The sequence below is a fragment of the Falco biarmicus genome, chromosome 9, assembly GCF_023638135.1.
Source record: "Falco biarmicus isolate bFalBia1 chromosome 9, bFalBia1.pri, whole genome shotgun sequence".
NCBI lineage: Eukaryota > Metazoa > Chordata > Aves > Falconiformes > Falconidae > Falco > Falco biarmicus.
This window is the reverse complement of record NC_079296.1, coordinates 3,543,480-3,562,856: the sequence shown is the minus strand read 5'-3', so window position 1 is coordinate 3,562,856 and position 19,377 is coordinate 3,543,480. Positions and strand designations below refer to the sequence as shown.

Here is a 19,377-nt window from a genome sequence, read left to right as displayed (position 1 = left end):
CTCAAACACAAAGTAGGTCATGGACATACAGTAATGAAAGCTTGTATTTTAGAAAGGACCGCTCAAGGACTTAGTCCATAGCACTAGAAAGCAAAATTAGTTAAACCATCTTACACTCGTCATTCATAAAGGAAAGCAATCAATAACCATTTACAGAGCAAACAGAACAAAAACTTAACAATTCTTTTATAAAGAAAATCACAATTTCATTGACTGATAAACCTTGAAATGCATGACATCTAACTTTGAACTAAATCATGCGGTGTGCTTGTTTTGATGTCCAGCCATTTTTAGAAGTGAGTACTCTAGAGTATTCGATACCTTTCATCTCTTAGACACCTGATGGAGCCTAAGTATCCTTAAGGCTACACCTTATCAAACAAAACTGAAAAGTGTGGATTGTCAATGTATTTTAGTCCACTCCTTTGGCCTACCCAGAGAAGGTCACTGGAACATCCATTTGACAGTATCATTTATCTATTTTTTTTTCCTGTCAACTAAGTTACGAAAGAGGGACTTTACTAAGGCATAAATGTTTGTACATTTTTGTACCAAGCAACCTCAAGAATTCTTGTACCCAAAAAAGCCATTTCATTTGAACATTAGAGGCCAAGAGAAGTTCAGTAAAAGCAACACAGAACCACAGAATTGAGTTGAGGTTGCATAGCTGGGGTTGAAAAGGGGCCCTGGAGATCATCAGATCATTTCCTATATATGACTGTCATTTGAAAAAAAGTGCTGTGAATAGAAGGAATTAATCTGCATTTTACTTACAGTGCTAAGCTTACTGCAACAAATGAGGATGCGGCGTTCGTACAGCATACTGGCATAGAGATGCAGCATGTTGTTGACATCAACTGCTACAAAATACTCTGTCAGATTTCTCTGGGAAGAGAGAAAATAATTTTTGATTCATGACATTACAAAAACAAGCGTCCTTAACAAAAAAAAAAATAACGAGATTTCATCCTCCTATTACACTACATCCAGTAAGTGGTTTAATGAAAGAAAGCAGTATGTCATCTTATGTCAGAGTACTTCTTAATTGCAACATCTTTCCCCTAACTTTTGGGGAGCTAAGTCTTGGAATAATAAAATTGATGATGTTTCGCATATAGCTTCTTCAATACAAGATACTTCTCTGAGAAAAAAATATGTTCTGTCACTTTTATGGCAACTTCAAAGCTGCCTGATAAAGGACAAAAAAAATCTCACAACCCAACAATAAAACCAGCTCTCTTGGAGGGCAATTCTAATACAACAAATTCAAATGTAAGCTCCGTCTATGCTAGGACAATTCTGATAACTGGAAATACACATGGGCATTTAACACATAAGCTAAAAACATTACACAGGTTGTCTGAACTCCTCACTGTGTGCACTCAGACACACATTTCCTTTGGTGGGAGACAAAAAGCACTTCCTTGGGGGGCTGGGGAAACTGAGGAAGGAGACAGAGAACTCCCTCTCTCATAATTTCAGTGGTTGCCCATCTCTGATGAACAGGCAGGATTCAAACATCCAATTTTTCTTCAGCGATCAGTATGTTAATACAGCATAAAGAAAATCAATTGCAGTAGAAGAATACTGTAAGCAAAGCACATTTGCAATCTGCCTTTAAATTAGATAGAAAGACCAAGACACAGACTACAAACAAGCAGGCAACACCGCCGAAACCTGACACATACAATTCCTAGGCAACACAGCTTTCTTCCATGTTTTTTTCTCTTCAGAAGATTAAAAATTAACTATGTAAAAATTATTGTAAATAACTGAATTAAATGGGGGGAAAAAAAAAAAGAGCAAGCTGCACAAGAAGCTATGGCCACTTCATCCCCCACATCATCCCACCAGCCAGCAACGTTATCCATTCATCATTACCAACATAATTGCCCTGTGCATACTGTAGTGGCATGAATCATGTATCATTTACTAAATATTTAAGATGCCTTCTAATAAACAGCAGAATGTGATCCTAAGATCTTTACTATCAAAACTAGAAAGCCACCATGTATGTAACTTGGTCAAAATGTATTACGCTCTTCTAGAATGAGGGGCTTTTACACTGCAAGGCAAACAAAAAAGGATTTTTGTGCATAGAGGATATTCTTCACTTCTTAAAACACAGAAAGTAAAAAAAGGGGGGGTGATGGAGGAAAAGGTAATACATCCAAAAATGCTGAATTAGGGAATTTGTTTCCAAATAGCTTCTTACAGATATGAAAGGATTGCTATATGATAAAGACAGTCTTATACAAAAAGCACATGTGAGAGCAAAATTAGATTAGTCATGAATTCAACTGCAATCTTAATCATCGTTAAATAAAAAAGTGCAGAAAAGCAAAAAGCAAATATGATTTAGAAACTTAAAGAAGCTCAACAAAGCCTATTAGCACTTTTGACAGATCCAAAGATAACTCTAAAACCACCAATACTTGGCCTGAGAAGTCTGCCAAGATGCTTCATACTGTGCAAAAATATGTTCCACAGCTTGCCATCCAAACACAAAGAACTAAAGAAAAATTAAGCATTGTATTTGGAAGACTTCTGTACCAGTATGTAGATAAGAACTAAGCTCGTTACGGTTAGCTTCAAACATCTTAATATAAAACAACCACTCAGGTCTTTGTTACGGAAAAGCTATAGCCACAGCAGGTATATTCAAAGGAGGGGGAAAAAAAAAAAGCTAACACATTTTGCCAAAAACCTATTAAACTATCATGTACTTTTTCTGTATTTCTCATCCCATCTGTGCTGATTAGCATGATATTTTTGTCTAAACATAAGCTGTCTTCTCTACGGCTCATCTTCCCCCTCTCACCCATCTTTCTACGACACCAAAACACAGTGCATGACGACACAATTACTGCAAATAGTGTGAATTAAAAGAAATTTTAAGTAGCACTGAACTCCCTTTGATGCCACCCAAATTAGGGGCATGGCCAAAGAGGCACATAATCCCTACGTTCTGCCTGCAGATGTAAACAAGTTTGTGCATGGACGTGTTTATAAGGCAACAGGAGCCACTAGTGAGAGGAAAATAGACATGGGAACTTGATTTGCAATTATTCTTTCATCAAGCTTATCGTGGTGAAATATTGGCTGTGACAGTCAAACGTACCTTCAGATGGAAAGATTTACAAGGTTTTAGTCTTTGCTCTCAGAAATTTGTCAATGACACCTGCGAAGCATGTGGGCTGTATGGTAATGTATTGATACTAAGGAAATTCACGTGTTAGTTCTAAGTTTTATTTATAAGAAAGCTGTCATCTTTGAAGATGAAATTGGGACTTACACATGTATTTTGAAAGACATGTCTCGTAAGTGACAAAACCATGAATGAGTTAAATAAATACAAATGAAAGCATTCCAATTTGCAGTATAATTGTTGTGTATTTTGTTTCCTAGGATTTAAGCCTTTCTTGGGGGAGTAAAACATGGGGTTTTCAAAATAAAATATGGGAACAGATATCGCTATTTCTCTCAAAACTCACTGTGAGTGCTACAAAATTCCCTTACGTTTCTTTGAAAGTTCATTCCTGTATCACTCACCTATTTGGATCATTTGTTGTCCCGTACCAGTAAATGCACACGCACATTAACTTTTGAGATAAAAAAAAGAATTAATGTACTTTTCCTCCATCATCTAACGAAGAATTTCTCACTGAAGGAACAAACTGATGAGCTCTCTCTTCAGCAAAGAGTGAAGCTCAAACACAGTAACATGGATTATAGGTCACTTATTTTGGACTGCTCTTGAACAGCTTCATTTACAAGACTTCAGTAGATTTCCTATTAGGACAAGTCCATCAAACAGAGTCAGGTTTCCCACTCCATCCTCCTATAGGAAATCCCTCATCTTATTTAGAAGCTCATTTTCTTTAAAATATCACACTTCCAAAATCTAACATAGGTTAGGTAATCTGGTATGCAGCTAACACACTTTTATAATGCCATGCTGTTGTTTAGGAGAACAAAATAATGATGACAATACACTTTATCAAATAGTGTAAATACAGAAATAAAAGGGGGGGGGGCAGGGTGTGATTTTAAGAAAAACAGGTAGCAAAAGACATAAGTTATAAAGTGAAAAATCAGGCATTCTGAAATAAAGGACTCAGTGATACAAAACCACACCAGAACATCACCACCAAGAAAACGTCAGCATTTCAGACTGCTAACTTACCTGGTATTTCTGAAACACAACAGATACTACTAGGAAATTTAGACTGGCACTGTATTTCCTGCAACGAACCCAATTTATTTCTGAAGTCACAATGCATTTATGAATCTTTCATATAAGTTAAGTCTTCTGAAAAAAGAGAATGCTTAGCTGTTACATAAAAGTGTCCATGCTAAATGTTTTCACGACTCCTTAAACATATTGATCTGGCATGAAAACAGATCATTCCCAGAAGTTTGTTAACATTCCAAACAGAGTTCTGTGCAGCTCTCCATTAATCATTACACACAACTTCAATGTTTGGCCGAACTACAACTTTTGCTAATACAGGTTTTAAAATGTAATTACTGATAAGATACATAGAATTTTGAATAAATCATGCCAATTGATTAAAATCCATGAAGATTTATGCTCATTTAATGCCCTTGTATTATTTCCTAGTATGCTTCAACTCTACATGAAACTTGCATTAACGGATGCATAAGAAATTACACTATTAAAAAAAAAAGAAAATGCCTGAGAAATAGAAGACAGCCAACTGCAACAGTTAGACCAATGGATTTGATTTTTATTATTTTTCTTTCCTAGAATGAGCCCTAGCTTTTTAATTTTGTGTGTGTATATATCTATCTATATGGGCACACATATCTGTTAATTGAACGAAACCTCCTTCCCCTTCTATTCCCAGAGGTGCCCTGGGTCACCCCTGACACTGCAGAGTCCATCCTTCACGGTGACATCACTGCACAGGGTACCTGCAGCAAAACAGCCACATTCCCTCTGAGGCACATCAGCCCCACTCAGTGACTCAAAGTGGATGCTTTTTAGCATCACATGGCACTCCCTGCCATGAAGGCTGAGCGTTCAGCTTTCAAAGGGTTTCCAACTCCTTCTGGCCCAAGGCCTCTGCTTTTATAACTGCCTTTGATTCACGAGCATTCATCATGTCTCCAGCTCAAATGTTTTGGGAAGCCGACTCATACCTTTGAATATAACACAACATCACCAGCAGACATAACCAACAGAGCATAAATACAGCTATCCTTCCTGAAGCCTGTACTATGTACTGTGTTATTAAGCTGTTCCATGTCAGTTAGAGCAGGCCCAAGGCAGATGATCTATTTTTAATCCCTGCCACTGGTTTCTCACTGTTACTAGCTCATTTCGCTCTGTCCTCCAATTTGCCAGTCTGCAAAATGGAAAAAGAACTTCCTTCCTTGCTCTCCAGGTGATTTGAGGCTTATTGAACAAAAATTGTTAAAGTGTGAGATGGTTACCATAGAAGAGATGAACATAAAATATAAACCCTATAAACAAGTAACTTCATGTCTGGATTAGGACAGGATTTGATAGCTGGTTAAGATTCAGGAACTGACTCTTTAATTACTCCTAATGGATCACATTTCTACAAAAATAAAGCACCTTAGAAGAGAGAGCACATTATCAAATTTACTGACAGGATACATGTCAGTATGAAAAGCCTACAACACAGAAAAGCTAGCAACAATATTTTAAAACAGAAACAAAAAATCCCAAATGTTAACTGCTATACAAATCATCCACAAAAAAGATGAAATGTCTTGACGATTCCCTTTTTTTTCATGCCATAAATTAAGGTATATGGTGCTAAGGCAGACCGCAAAACATTTGAGAAAGAAAACTGAGATGTCAGGCATAGAAATTTGGCTAAGAGACATAGAAGGAGCATATTAAAGAGTATGTAAGAGAAGCAAATGCCAGCATTGTCTTCCCACAGACCTATCATCTGGCTAGAAAGCTGAGGCATGCTGAAACACACAGAAGACAACTCTGTGAGGTTTAAAACATCTCTGAAAGAGTGGACCTAAAGAAACCAGGTATGTTTGACATTTTCAGAAAGCCATCTAACAAGTGGATCATTTTGTCCTTAATACATTTCAGCTTTTAATCACAAATGCAGACTGTCAGCTCTTGAATGCTGTTGTGTAGCTATGATACAGAAGATGTTACCACAAAGAAAAGAATGACTGCCTGAGCTACTACAGCCAATACTATACCTTTAAAGCAAAGGCCCTAGATATTCATCTGAACTTAAACAAAATGCTTTATGTAAGGATATATGGTATCTGAATCCTCACAGCATCTTAAAGAATGAGGCAAATTAATACCAAAGTGGTATTTGATCTTCCTTAAATACCAGCAATATGGATGTTTGAACATCAAACTCTTACACTGAAGGTACTATCAAGATTTTATTCTTGCCTTCACTTAATAAGTAGCCGTAACACTTTAATGAATAAAAAATATTGAAACATTTTTTCAAACAATAGTCATTTCAAACCAGTATGTTATCTCTCCAGCAGGTTCCAACAACTACTTCCCAAGTTTAGTTTTTAGCTTTAGTTTCATGTTGTGCTCAAGTCTCACACATCAAGAAAACAATAAAATTATGTGAACAGTGAGAGCAAGGGGAGAAGGAAATGTCAGTCTGGATGCAGAAGAAAAACCAATTGCTTCTTTAGTTGTGAAATTATTAAGTTTCTTTTAAAACAGCAGTTCTTCAGAACTTACGAGAAGAAAACAAACCCTGATTCAAATTATCTGTAAAGATGAATACTTCAACAGATTCTTGTCTTCTTTTTGACATAAAGTCTTGGTGAAGTGGATGAAATGCCTTTCTACCATAATTCTGCATTTTTACGTAAAGGATGACTCCCGCAGCACTCATTCAAATGACAATCACAAAGCTGCCTTAGGATTAGTTTCAAGAATTTCATAGACTTATTGTAGTGAGCAAGTTTTCACACAAATTAACTCCATGATTGTGGTCTGAAACACCACCACACTGTTACACACTGTTACCAAATCACTATTCTTTCCCAACTTTGTGAAGACTAAAACTATATATGTGTATTTCAAGTTCCCTCACTTATCAGAACCAAGAAATCATGGAATGTTAAGAGCAAGTAATAACAGAGTGGTGATATTAATAAAAGCTTTATATTTTTTAAAATAAATATCTTGACTTACAGCTTAAGATAATTATGCTGTCAATTTCCTGTTCATTTGGTATCTTCTCTTAATTGAAATGGCAAACATTAAATTCTACTGGTATGTTGTACTTCAAAAGGCCTGTTAGTCATGTACTCCTGCAGTTAGCAACATAACATTTTCCGCCCAATACTTATTATAAATTAACCACCTAAAGTTCACTTCAACATCCAGCAATATTTTACAGAATATAATCTATTAGTAGGCCAAACAGAAGTAACAATTGTTATCTATTTTGCTGCTGACATTAAATAGAAATGGTTAAGTGCACAGTCCTCTAGAGTACTCACATTTTCAGGTATACTAGGAAGCTCCCTGATGTCAGGCACAGTAAAGTAAGAGTGCTAAAAAAAGAGTAAAAATTGATTATTGCAATATTGTCAAAAGCAATCTAAATTTAATGCTTGGTATTAGTAATAGCAGTTGCTCAACTAAGTAAAAATGACAGAACATTTGTTACCAACTACCAGCATGTCTTCTTTATCATGGATTTCAAAAGCATGGATTCTCAGATCACACATGCAATATGAAATGCATTAAAATAGAAAGTATCAAATGTTCCTGAAAAGTTAGATTACTTTTTTTTTTTTTGTTCTTCAGAGACGCTGATACAGACAGACTCACACAATGTATGACATATGCCAAGGAAACTCCAAGGCAGCCTATAATTCAAGCCATCTTTCACAGCCCACTGCAGGTTGCATGACAGACTACAGGAAACAGCAGCAAGCAGGTCCTTCTCCGACTTGCAGCAGCAGGAAGTTTCATTCAAGACGATGGTGAAGTTAATGGAAATTTACTGAGAAACGCGTCCTGAAGTTTTGATCCGACTTACCTGAAAATATTGCTTAAGTTCTAGGTCATTTTTATACGCCTTAAATAACACATTTTGAAAGACTACACTGGCCTTGCAATTTCATAATCCATTATACTGTTACGGTTTTTTAATTGTCTGCATTCCAAGAGACCAAGTTCACTCTAGTTCCCAATCTGATCACGCATGACTTGCATGATTCTTAGTTAGGGCTTTGGGAAAGGAAAAGAGCGAATGCGACTAAACTGCTTTTGTAAATCAATGTTGTATACAATTTATAGTATTTTTAAGACTTTCACAATTTGTCTTAGGGCTACTTATTAATTACTTACTGAAGCTTTTAAGGCTGTTATATTCTTGGCATAGTTCCACAATTGACACAATTTTCTTGCATATACATCTCAAACATTTCAGTGCTTCCTCAACAGTCTATAACCCGAAATAGCAAGCGGGTGTAACAGTTACACTGAATATAGACACTAGACATAATAAACACAATTTTTGCTTTTTGATATATCACTGTTTTAGTTTAGTTGAAAAGATGCAAGGCAAAGATACAGGAATAGCATACGCAACTGTATCATATATAGGAAACTCACCCTGACCCCAAAATACACTTGTAAACAGCCAAAATAAAATGCATAAAGACACCACAGCTAACAGTCCCTTGGCTGCTTTTTTATATCCTTTCTTGCTTCATCACCCATGAAATGTCTGAGACAAGGGGAGACCGGCAGCATTCCTTGAAACCACTGGTATGAAAAAAACGAAATATCCCAACTGATCATTGCCTTTTGAGACAGCTCGTCCCCTAAACAGAGATGCTGTTGATAAAAGAGCTAGCCTCAAGAGGACTGGGACATTTCTACTGCCAGCTGGTGACCTAGCAAGGCCAAACAACTGTTACCTGTCGACTGACATTACAGGGTGAAGTGATGAGAGTAAGCTGCTTGTTGCCAAAAAGTACTTTAGAAGAAAGAGTAAAGGAAATGAGAGGGAGAACTGTGGCTGCACACACCGCTAGTTTCCATGTGAACTCTAAATGACTAATTGGCAACTGCAGTAACGTGCATCTTCAGTGTTTTTTCACTACAGGCTGGAACACAAGATTGTTCTGCAAAAACGAATTTGAAGACAAAACCCCCAAAAGACTAAATTCAAAATACAACCCCATCAATAAAAACCCACATCTATTCCTTCAGTGTTCTTTTATTAATTTTCTCACAAGATATAAAAATGAAATAAATCCTTTTTTGTGCAAGTTTTTTTCTTGGGGGGAGGAAAAGAAGAAGGAATCAGAAAATGTGATAAACAGTTAATACTCAAAAAGCTGCCATGACAGGTACGTGACTGTTTGCTTCCCAGTCTTGTCCCCCTTGCATACTTGCCAGATATAGGAGTTCTGGGGAAGTGCGGGCAATAAATGTCATGTTGCTGCTCTGTGACCTCTCGCAGGTCACAGACGATATGGTGAGAAATTTCCATGGGGAATATACACAATCTTCCTCCAACCAAAGAACAGCATTTCAAAGACATTTGAGGTTAAGGAAAGGGAAACAGAGGGCCCCAAACGTGAAAAGGGGAATTTCACAGCTCTGCGTCCTCACAAGAAAACACCATCTGTGTACCAAGTTACAAAAAGGAGAATTGCTTTTGACATTCCTCTATTATGATATGTAATGAAAATTAAACACCTTCGTTTACATCTCTCCCACTTCACTTACCACTCCAAGATGAACAGAGGTTCCTGGCTCAGGGATGGTAAGTTTATGAAATGTTTCTAGGAGCTCACTCCTTTGACTATCCTGAAATAAGAAAGAGGGACACACACACACACACACAAAAAAGAAATACTAAGTAGGTATTGCTACAACTCCAAGATGGAAGGGCAAGCGTAATGTTGGTGGAATTGGGGGCTTAGAGAATTTGCATGAGAAATATGAAATAGATTTATATATTAGACTATGAACAGAAATAAGTGTAGTTTCCTCTGACAGTTGGGGTTTATAACTTGATTTTTTTAGAATACTTTTTTCGTATGTATTTCTACATATTTCTGCAACATACTGGGTCACCAACCTATGCGCTACACAGTTACTCAACTCAGAGCAAGCCAGTTTTCACTGCAAGTTTTTTATAACAACTCACTAGCTGAGGGTAAAGCCAAATGTATTTAAACCATTTTAGATAAAGATGTGATCTTAAGTGATTCTACCTCAAACGCAAATGATTTTGATAAATGCAAAATACAATTATTACCACTAAATGGTAATAAATCAAAGCAGCAAACTAACTGGGAAGATTATACTCGCAATATTTTAAGCACATGCAACTAGGCTAGGTATTGCAATCATAGATGTGTTTTCTCTGTATCATGAATCATCATTTAAAAACCTAGAACCAAATTTTAAGGATTTAGTTCACATTTTTTCCACTATCTTTAGACTGAATTTTCTTTGTTTTGCTTTAAAAGCAAAACACATCTGAAGGGCTTAGGCTAGATGATGCTATGTGGGTAAGTATTTTGCATCGGTAAGCTTGGTTCTGCACTTACTTTACGGGACAAGTAAACTTGGACAAGATATCTATCAAAGACTCATGAAACTGCAATACAGGAATTGCACGGATATGCTGTATACAGTTCAGGTAATCAAAAAGCCTGCACAGTATGGGCAACTGCAGAGAAACTAATAACTTATGCTGGAGCCACAGTCACATTCTTGACCCTTATCTTTTCCCAAAAATAATTTTAAAGCATATTTACTTTTCAAAGGTACTTGCCAAGCTTTCAGCTTGGCTGAATATGATCTTCTGTATTACTGCACCATACAGATCAATAATTCACATGGTCACCTCTGATATAAGCACTTCTTAAAACAGCTTGTTTTCATCCTCACTCCCACATTTGATATTGGGGCAGGGAAAAGAAGAGTTAGTATTTTAGAATAATACCTGTCCTTTTGCTGAATAATCTGCCAAGATATTGAGCAGCTTATAAAAGACTTCAAACCACGGGAGGTAACTAAAAAACAAAAAAAGAAAAAAAAAAAGAAAAAGCATACGTTTAACTTGCTAAATCTCAGTTAATAAATTCAAGATTGCTGGCCTTTGCTGTACAGATGCATCCTAACAACAGCCTCCACTGGACATGACACTTTATAAATATCTGTTAGGAAAGCCACATCAGACCTTCCATTTGAAGGCGAACACTACCAGAAGGTTGAAGCATCCCTTTCTTTTGAGGACTGAGCTTCAGTATTTACTCTTCCCCAGCATTTCCAGCCACCTGTAGGCACCAAGCATCAAATGTAGCACCAGCTGTAAAGAAACTTCACTGTCAGGCAGGTGAGTGCTGGGAGTTCACCTTCCCTCTCACCCTGTCAGTAACAAACATACAAATCCAATGGAAGGTTTTAACCTGTAAGATAAATCCACACTGATGTTCACGTACGGTGGAACATTTTTAATTATAACTATTTCCCAAAGTATTTGTTGAATGCCTGTATCTGAATCTGTACAGCTGCTGAGAGTCCTAGTAGATTGAAGACAGTTATTTTGGTCTGAATCATGATACAACTGCATTTTTTAAACCGCATAACCAGTATCTCATTTTTTAACTGTTGTCAAATCTGTTCCATCATTGTATTAAGCCCAGCCCTTAGTTAGGTCAAATAGAAACTTTACCTTCAGCAAAACTGCACTCAACTTACAAAAGAAATAAAGAAACAAAACTAAAAGACAAACATGCTGAAAAATCACATCTTTTTTCATTTACATTACATTTCCATTCCACAAAGTAAGACAGACAGCTAAGACGTTACTTTTCACTACGGTATGCTTTGGTACGACTCTGTGCCCTATTTTCATGACACAGTTCTTCATTTCAATTCCTTTTTCAGCTCCAATACCAGCAAGGAACTTCTCCTCAGCTGCAGCAGATAGGAAAGCAAGTTTGTGTGACGCACAAACTGATTCTTCTTTTAATCACAGATGCTTTCTGAAGCAAATGGATTCTATTTTGATATAGTTAGACAGGATTTAAAGTTTTTATAAAATATGACTACATCCTGACAACTATAAAGAATTGAGTGCCCCACGGTTCCTAACTGTACAGCTTTTAGTAATAAATGAAGTGAGAAGCTATATACGAGACAGATAAAGCGAATGGCTCTCCATCACGAACATTTGTTTGAAGCCTGCAAATGCTACTGTAAAATGTAAGTAGCTTATCAAAATATACCGATAAGCAACTTAACTTTTTGTGTTATATGACAGTATTATCGTTTAAATTAATATACTCTAAGCATCTTTGCAAACTATGTATTAGAATAGAGCAGAAAGACAGACAATTACCACTTTAAACAGCATTTAAGTTTGGCATTATATTGTAAACAATCAAGAAGGATTAGTTAGAAGATAAGTTTCTTTCTTTCTGTCTAGTTAAATAAACTTCAGCAGAGTTAAAAGCCATTACAAGAGTAACAAGAAATCCTCTCAAAACATATCTGCTAAGTAGAGATTAAGAACCTGGTAAACAAATCCTTGCAAGGCATCTATCAGAAGAGTTCGAAGAGACAGCAAACCAAGAAGGCAGAAAGCTCCCTGAACCCAAAACTTTTTCCAAGGAAGGTGTAAAGTTCTACTTAACTGCTCAGGGGCCTTGCTGCAAAACTACACATACAGAATTAAAATGAGAATCTTCTAAAATATTGTTGTGTTTATCATGTATGCATCAGTATAAAAGCAATAAACAAAAGCAAGTCACCTCAGCTTCTACCTGCCGGAATTGCACTTCACTTTGAGCCCCAGCGCGACGAGTGAGGACGGACTGGACTCCCAGCACCGTTCACAAGGAACGGTCCGTGTACCCAACAGGGACAACGCTGGGCTCTGAAACCAAGGTCAGGTTGTGCTCTTTCTTCAGAGATTTACTTATGGGTCCTGTCGGGGGCCTGTTTGTTCACAGTTAAACCTTATCCCACTACAGATTCAAGGGAGTTTTCTTTATTACCACAATACACCAAACATGACAAATCTGTAGGTTCTATCCGTGAGACTACCCCAGCCAATCCCATCTCAACTCTTTCGCTCAATACCTAGAAACCAGCTTCTGTGATTCTAATAAAAATAGCCCCAAAAGTCTCATATTCACCCAATGTCAAAACATCAGCAAACTCTCCATACAACAAAAGGGAAGGTATAGCCGTATTTGTTATACTTGCACACTCCTTGTCAGCTTTCCCTTTTCTCTTCACTAGTATCTTATAATGAACTTCATGATTGTCCTTTAAGTCTTCCTTATTTTAATCCACATTTTCCAAATAATGGTTTAGCATCTCATCATAGCTGCTGCTTTTTCTTATTTTAAGAATACCTTCCTATGTTGAGGAGAGAAGCTTCACAGTTTCAAAGTTGAGGAAATCAGCTGGTATTTGAAGCAGACACAACCCAATACAACACACAGGGATCTGTGTAGCTCTTGCTCAAGACAAGATAAACCAAACAAACCTTCCACAGAACTGTGTAAATTACATAGGTCATCTCACTTCAGTCTTCACCTCCCTCCTTTGCCACTGCAGAATTCAGGATCCTTCTCGCCCTGAAAGCTTTGGATGCATTAGAAAACTAATTTATCCTGCCATCTTTGATACTTTTACTTCATCACTTATTCCACGTGTTTACTACTCCAAGCAGTTCTGCTTTTATTAGACCAAACTGTGACCAGTTAAAACTGGGGGTGGGGTGGGGTGGGTGGTAGTCAAGAAATATAGTTATCTGAATTTGTTTCTAGATCTCTGCCAAAAGGAAAAAAGAAAATATGTGGATTTTTTTCTTAAAAAAAGCAAATCCTCGAGGCAGCCTTTAAACACCCCCTCCAAAAGAAACGGAGGGTGGATTTATAACCAAAAACTTTCTGTACCACATGCAACTTAAGTAGCACAACTGGTAGCACTACTGAAGATTTATGGCTTATGACTTGCTCATATTTAATTTGTAACCAAACACTTCCCCTTCCTCTTAGCTACCTTAGAACTTTTGATTAACTCTTGTTTTCACAGGTCATAGGTTAAACAAAGGAAGGGAAGCGCTCTGGAGTGAAATTGCCCAGAGCACCATAGCATGTGAGCGCATGCACCCGCGCACACACCCCCAACCCCCTTCAAGCAACATCAAAAAAGCAATAGACTAGAGATTCTTCAAGGGAGCTGAAGTTCAAAGGCTCCAATAAGCATAAATCAGACCGTGGTTGAAGAGTAAACAAAAATAAAAGGGCAATCTGAGATTCTAATTCTTTTTAATTTTACACCCATTTTCAGTTTTCTCACACACATATAGCGATATATTTGCCACAAGTCACCAGAATCAAACCAAAGCCTAATCAAATTAGGCTTCCTCAAGCTGAGAAATGGGTTTAGCACGCCGCTTTTCTCTCCCTCTGAACCCTCAGCGTGCGATGCAGCCCCAGTGCTGGAGACAGGCCAGTCTGACGGGAAACAAGTACGAGCACAGGAAAACTGCTTATTATGCTCCATAAGGTCTGCACAAACTCTACTGCACAAGTTGCACAGTACCTTATTCAGTAACTCATATGTCATCACCTTTTTAGTGCACTCCTTGAAAGTACAAAACATCATTAGTTACATGTGTCATAGCAATTAGGGTCAGTCAAAACGTTAAGACAACAGTGCTGCACTGCAGCTTGTAAATACAAATGTTTCCAAAATGTAGTGTTTAAAGAACAGTGGTGCAAAACCAACAACTGACAGGCCAGGTTGAGACAACAGGAAAGGTATAAAAAGCAGCAAATTAGCATGCTAACAAACCCCAGCCATCCCAGGTAGGGTGTTTGCCGTTGGGCAGAGGGTCACGTCTCCCAGAGCAGGCTGGCAGGGAGCAGAGCCCACGCACCCGACGCCACAGCAAGTGAAGGGGCTGGGGAAGGAGGAGGATGCAGATGACCAGCGCACGACAGCTGCAAAAGGTACAACTTGCCAGCCAGCCCTCCTCTCACAAGTCCAATCTATACTTCAAACGTTACACTGAACAGAAAATGTCATCACCCAATATTAGCTGCTACACAGATGAAAATGCTGTACTGCAGTCAATTTAGCTTTGAATTTTTCAACATATTAATCCACTTGTGCGCTTTAACGTTTGAAAGGAAAAAACTACTCTATCACAGCAGCACATGTGAGGTCACGTTTTCTGACCTCCAGAAAGGACTGCGACTGAAATTGGAGAACATTAAGCTGACACTTTTCGAAATAAAGCAACTGCATTTATATGCACATATATATACTCAACACACATCATGCGTGTACACACACATACTGTCATTCCCCAGCAAGAGGGATGCAGTAAGAGACGATGCAATAGAGCTTTCTTTAGTGATACTAAGTTGCCAAATGCAATGAAACTAGGCAGAAAAGTGGATTTTCAGGATCCTTCTATTCTCATTAAACACAATACATAAAGCTTTTAAAAAACATTGATTATTAGCATTGTTTACAATCTACTTCCCCCTCACGCTAGGGAACATTAATTGAAAGTAACACTTTAAATTTAGCCAGGGCAAACAGTACCTATGGATATAAAGCAGAAAGGCCACAATAGCACACCAAAAAATGATGCCTTGTTTTAATCTACTAGTAGTCCAAGCCTTCTTTTAGCCTGTTTGTCATAGGCAATTTTGGAAATAAAATTTTCAGTATCTACAGTCAAAAATATAAGATAGCCTATGGCAAAAACTATACATGAAGGCACTACAGATTTCACTGCACTGCTCTTGTATCCAGCGTACCATGCAGTTACCCAGTTTTGGATTTCAAATGAAGGTAAACTTTGCCCTTTGAAAACACCTTAGCTTGCTGTTAGATTTAAGGATCATGCTTCATAATCTTAGGACAGTTCTTTGGCTACTTTCCTATGTAAAATGAAGTGCTCATTGATAATAAGTTATGGGACTTCAAGCTGCACCAACACGTAAGAGCTAATGGTTTATCTCCATCAGAATATAAAGATTGCCTTCCAGTAAAAACAAAAGCCAACAAAGTATATACAAAACCAAGATGATAGGCAACTGCCTAGATGTAAAGACATGCAACTAATTTAGCCAAATGGAATTGCCCAAGAGTGAGTAAGAAAATGCAACACCTCTAAGAACAGCACCGGGGAAATCTTTAAGCAGCATATCTACACGGGCATCAATTAAAAGGTGCCTTCCTCAAGAAAAAACAGCTGTTTCTTATCCAGTTCTGAGAGACTACTAATGAACAGAGGTTTGGATAATAAATACACTCTGTTTGAAATGTGAAAAATTCACCATTATCATCTCTTTTGATATTTTTTGAGCGCTCATTAGAATGAAGGAGAGTCATAAGTTACAGCACGCACCACTCTAAATCACCGTAGCTATCTCACAAATACCATGTACAGCCAAGGTCAAGTGTAGAGAGGCTGGGAAAACAGGCAAACATGGTATGGAACTAGGAATTTTACTTACTGTTAGTAAGGTAAATCTCCAATAAAGTCAACTTAAAACGGCAGAGATTTTCCAGTGTTAGCTGTAACAGAGAACCGTGAAGGAGGAAGAGACAGCAAGATAACTGAAGTGGGCAAGAACATGGTGAAAGCTAAGCTCAGCAAAGCAAACTCCCATGGAGCACTACAGAGTTTGAAAGCATATTGAGAACTTTGACAGAAAAAATGCTACGTGTTCCGGTACAGTAGCAGAAAACCCCAGTGGCAAGGGGTACCTTTAAAAATTATTGATAAAGATTTTCTAATTACCACAGCAACTGTTCATACAACTGATCTTTAACATTGACAGCTCCAGTATTCAATTTTACTGGTGTGCTGACACCATGAAAAAGCACAGCAAACACTTCTGGAAAGGCACCTGTGGTACCTTTGGTAACTGAACCCTACAAACACAAGCACCACTTTAGTTCACACAATTTCTACAGAGTACTAAAATGACTTCCAGTCCATATATAGGCAGAATGACATTTTTGTGCATACATCTTTGTCCTTTGAAATTAATGAGACTAAATAACTAGTCTGACAACATATTTAACGTAGCATCTCCTAATAGACTAAGCTGTAAGCACACACAACTTTTATTCCTTCCATTCACATGGATCATAAGTAGAATTTTTAACATGTATTTATTTATAACACATACTATATATTTTGATAACAGCATAACCAACTGCCATCTCCCATGCAAAACAGAACAGTCATTTCCATTTTACAGATGGGCATACTTCTCTGTAGTGACAGGCTTACAAAATCTGTCTGTATTAGCCAGGATTGGATTCGAGAGTTCCTGAATCTTGACCTTTTCCTCAGTACAATAATCTACAGTGGCCTAGAATACTTAATTCTGTCAATAATGAGCTTGGCTCTTATATAAACCATAGCATGCATCATCACTAACTTCACTGAAAATACTCCTGATTGACAAAACTGTAACGAAGAGGAAATTCAGGCCAAGTATTTTTTCTGCCAGCATGACTTGTGCATGTATCAATAAAATACACTGGTGCTTCAGTTTATGGACTCTGAATAATTAATTCAAAACATAGATGACCTAGTACTTAGTTGTGGCAGTGAAATTACTAAGAAGCCCAGCAGGGTTTCATGCGTCAAAGTGTTGGTCTAATGAGTGAAACACCTTTTCTTGCATGGTCTCACTCGTATGATCTGAGTGACTTGTATCAATAGGAGTGCAATCTCCACACCCACTCCAGGCAACATCACTGTTCCAAAATGGAAATCCTCCAGGAGAGTAACGGGCAAGAGCAAAATCTCAGGTAAGACTCAGAAAATTGAAAAGAGATGGAGTTTATTACTATTATTACTGCTGCTATCATTATTAATTTCCATGTATTGACCCAATGAACATTCCTGGTGAAGCAGAACATAAGTTTTCTGACTCAAGGTACTTGATAATACCTGCAGGACAAATGATAGATCCTTGTGTCTGGAATTCAGAAGGCATCTCTGTGGATAATCCCACTACCACCATGTTTGAAAGAAAGAGTACAGAAAATGAATCAAAATTTACAGTCTCTTGGAGACCAGTTATCTTAAGGCTTCTTGCATTTAAAGATAACACTCTGCAATTTATACTTAGAAGTAATACTGCTTCTTTCCATCCTCCTGTACCTGGTAACTACTGATATTCCTCTTGGACAGCATTATTCCTAATGTTAGCAATCATGTTCTATTTAAATTAATAATGGTGACTGCAGATTCTGATGATGAGCTAAGTTATGTTTGTCAGTCACCATGCTCTTCAGTGGTTTTATGCCGACACAATTTTAAACAGCAAAGGCACAGTCATAAAAACACTTTTTCCTTCCCTTCATTAAAAATGTCAATTCCCAGGTTTTAATTGTTTTTAAATTGCACCTTTATTAACAGCTAAGACTAAGTCAAATGTCTTAATTATATATTTTTAAAAAGAATCCTCTTCTCCCCTCAAGAGAGAGACGAGTCTTCATATGCCTGTTTTCCTTGCAGTAATGCACCATTACTTTATTTTTTTCCCCACCTTCCTTTACTTCCCCCACCCAATGTTTCCAGCATTTTTACAAAATGCATTTGAAAGAACCAAGGCATCTCTGGGCTCATTTGGGAATTTCCGTAGGCTAAATTCCCATTTCAGCCATTTATGTGTCCCAGTGTCTTCCGCTACACCTTACAGAACTCAGTACATCATTATTCTCTCTTCTAGACTCAGTCTATTGACACATTCTCACACTTGTAAGCTTAAACACATACACACATACCCACAAATCTCCATAGCAACATCTGTGCATGTTGATGAGATGCAGGCTTACCTTCCACAGGATCAGCCAAAAGTCTTTTTGAACATCAGCTTTTATTTCTTTTTATTTCAAAGTTCTGTGTCTGTATTAGACCTCAAAACCATTGTGAGTGCCTCTGCCATTGTAGAAAGCCATCCAAATCTTTTCCTTTTCTTGCTCTCATAGGATTTCTTTCCATTTTGCATTTTCTCCATTTTTTTTATAAACTTCCCTTTGATTATTACCCATGAGTGATCTTTCCACGATTCCATGAGATTCAGTTAAAAGTTCTGTAGCTTAAGCACGTGACCCATATACATATTTTAGAAGTATTTAACCCCACGGAACTGGCTCACAAGGAACATACACATCTCATCTTACGGACCATCTTAATACTATGGAATTGTCAACAGAAAGTGCTTACTTCGGTGACTTGCCACTGAGTATTAATAATAAAAGTCAATTAAAACATTCCCTTTCCTGTTTTTCTACCCAGTGTGACCAAGTATAAGCAGATACAGCAAGTCTCACTGACA

The 19,377-nt window shown here is 37.5% G+C and overlaps 1 protein-coding gene across 4 annotated transcripts in view; it reads right to left on the bottom strand.

The window, feature by feature from the left end:
- DENND1A (DENN domain containing 1A) overlaps positions 1-19,377 on the bottom strand; it is a 216,679-nt gene that overhangs the window by 116,026 nt on the left and 81,276 nt on the right. For all 4 annotated transcript variants that reach the window (XM_056352995.1, XM_056352992.1, XM_056352996.1 and 1 more), the window contains exons 6-9: positions 10,980-11,049; positions 9,752-9,832; positions 7,504-7,557; positions 775-885 (exon numbers count right to left, since the gene is read on the bottom strand). In XM_056352995.1, coding sequence (XP_056208970.1) covers positions 775-885; positions 7,504-7,557; positions 9,752-9,832; positions 10,980-11,049 — 316 coding nt within the window. The remainder of the gene's footprint in view (positions 1-774; positions 886-7,503; positions 7,558-9,751; positions 9,833-10,979; positions 11,050-19,377) is intronic.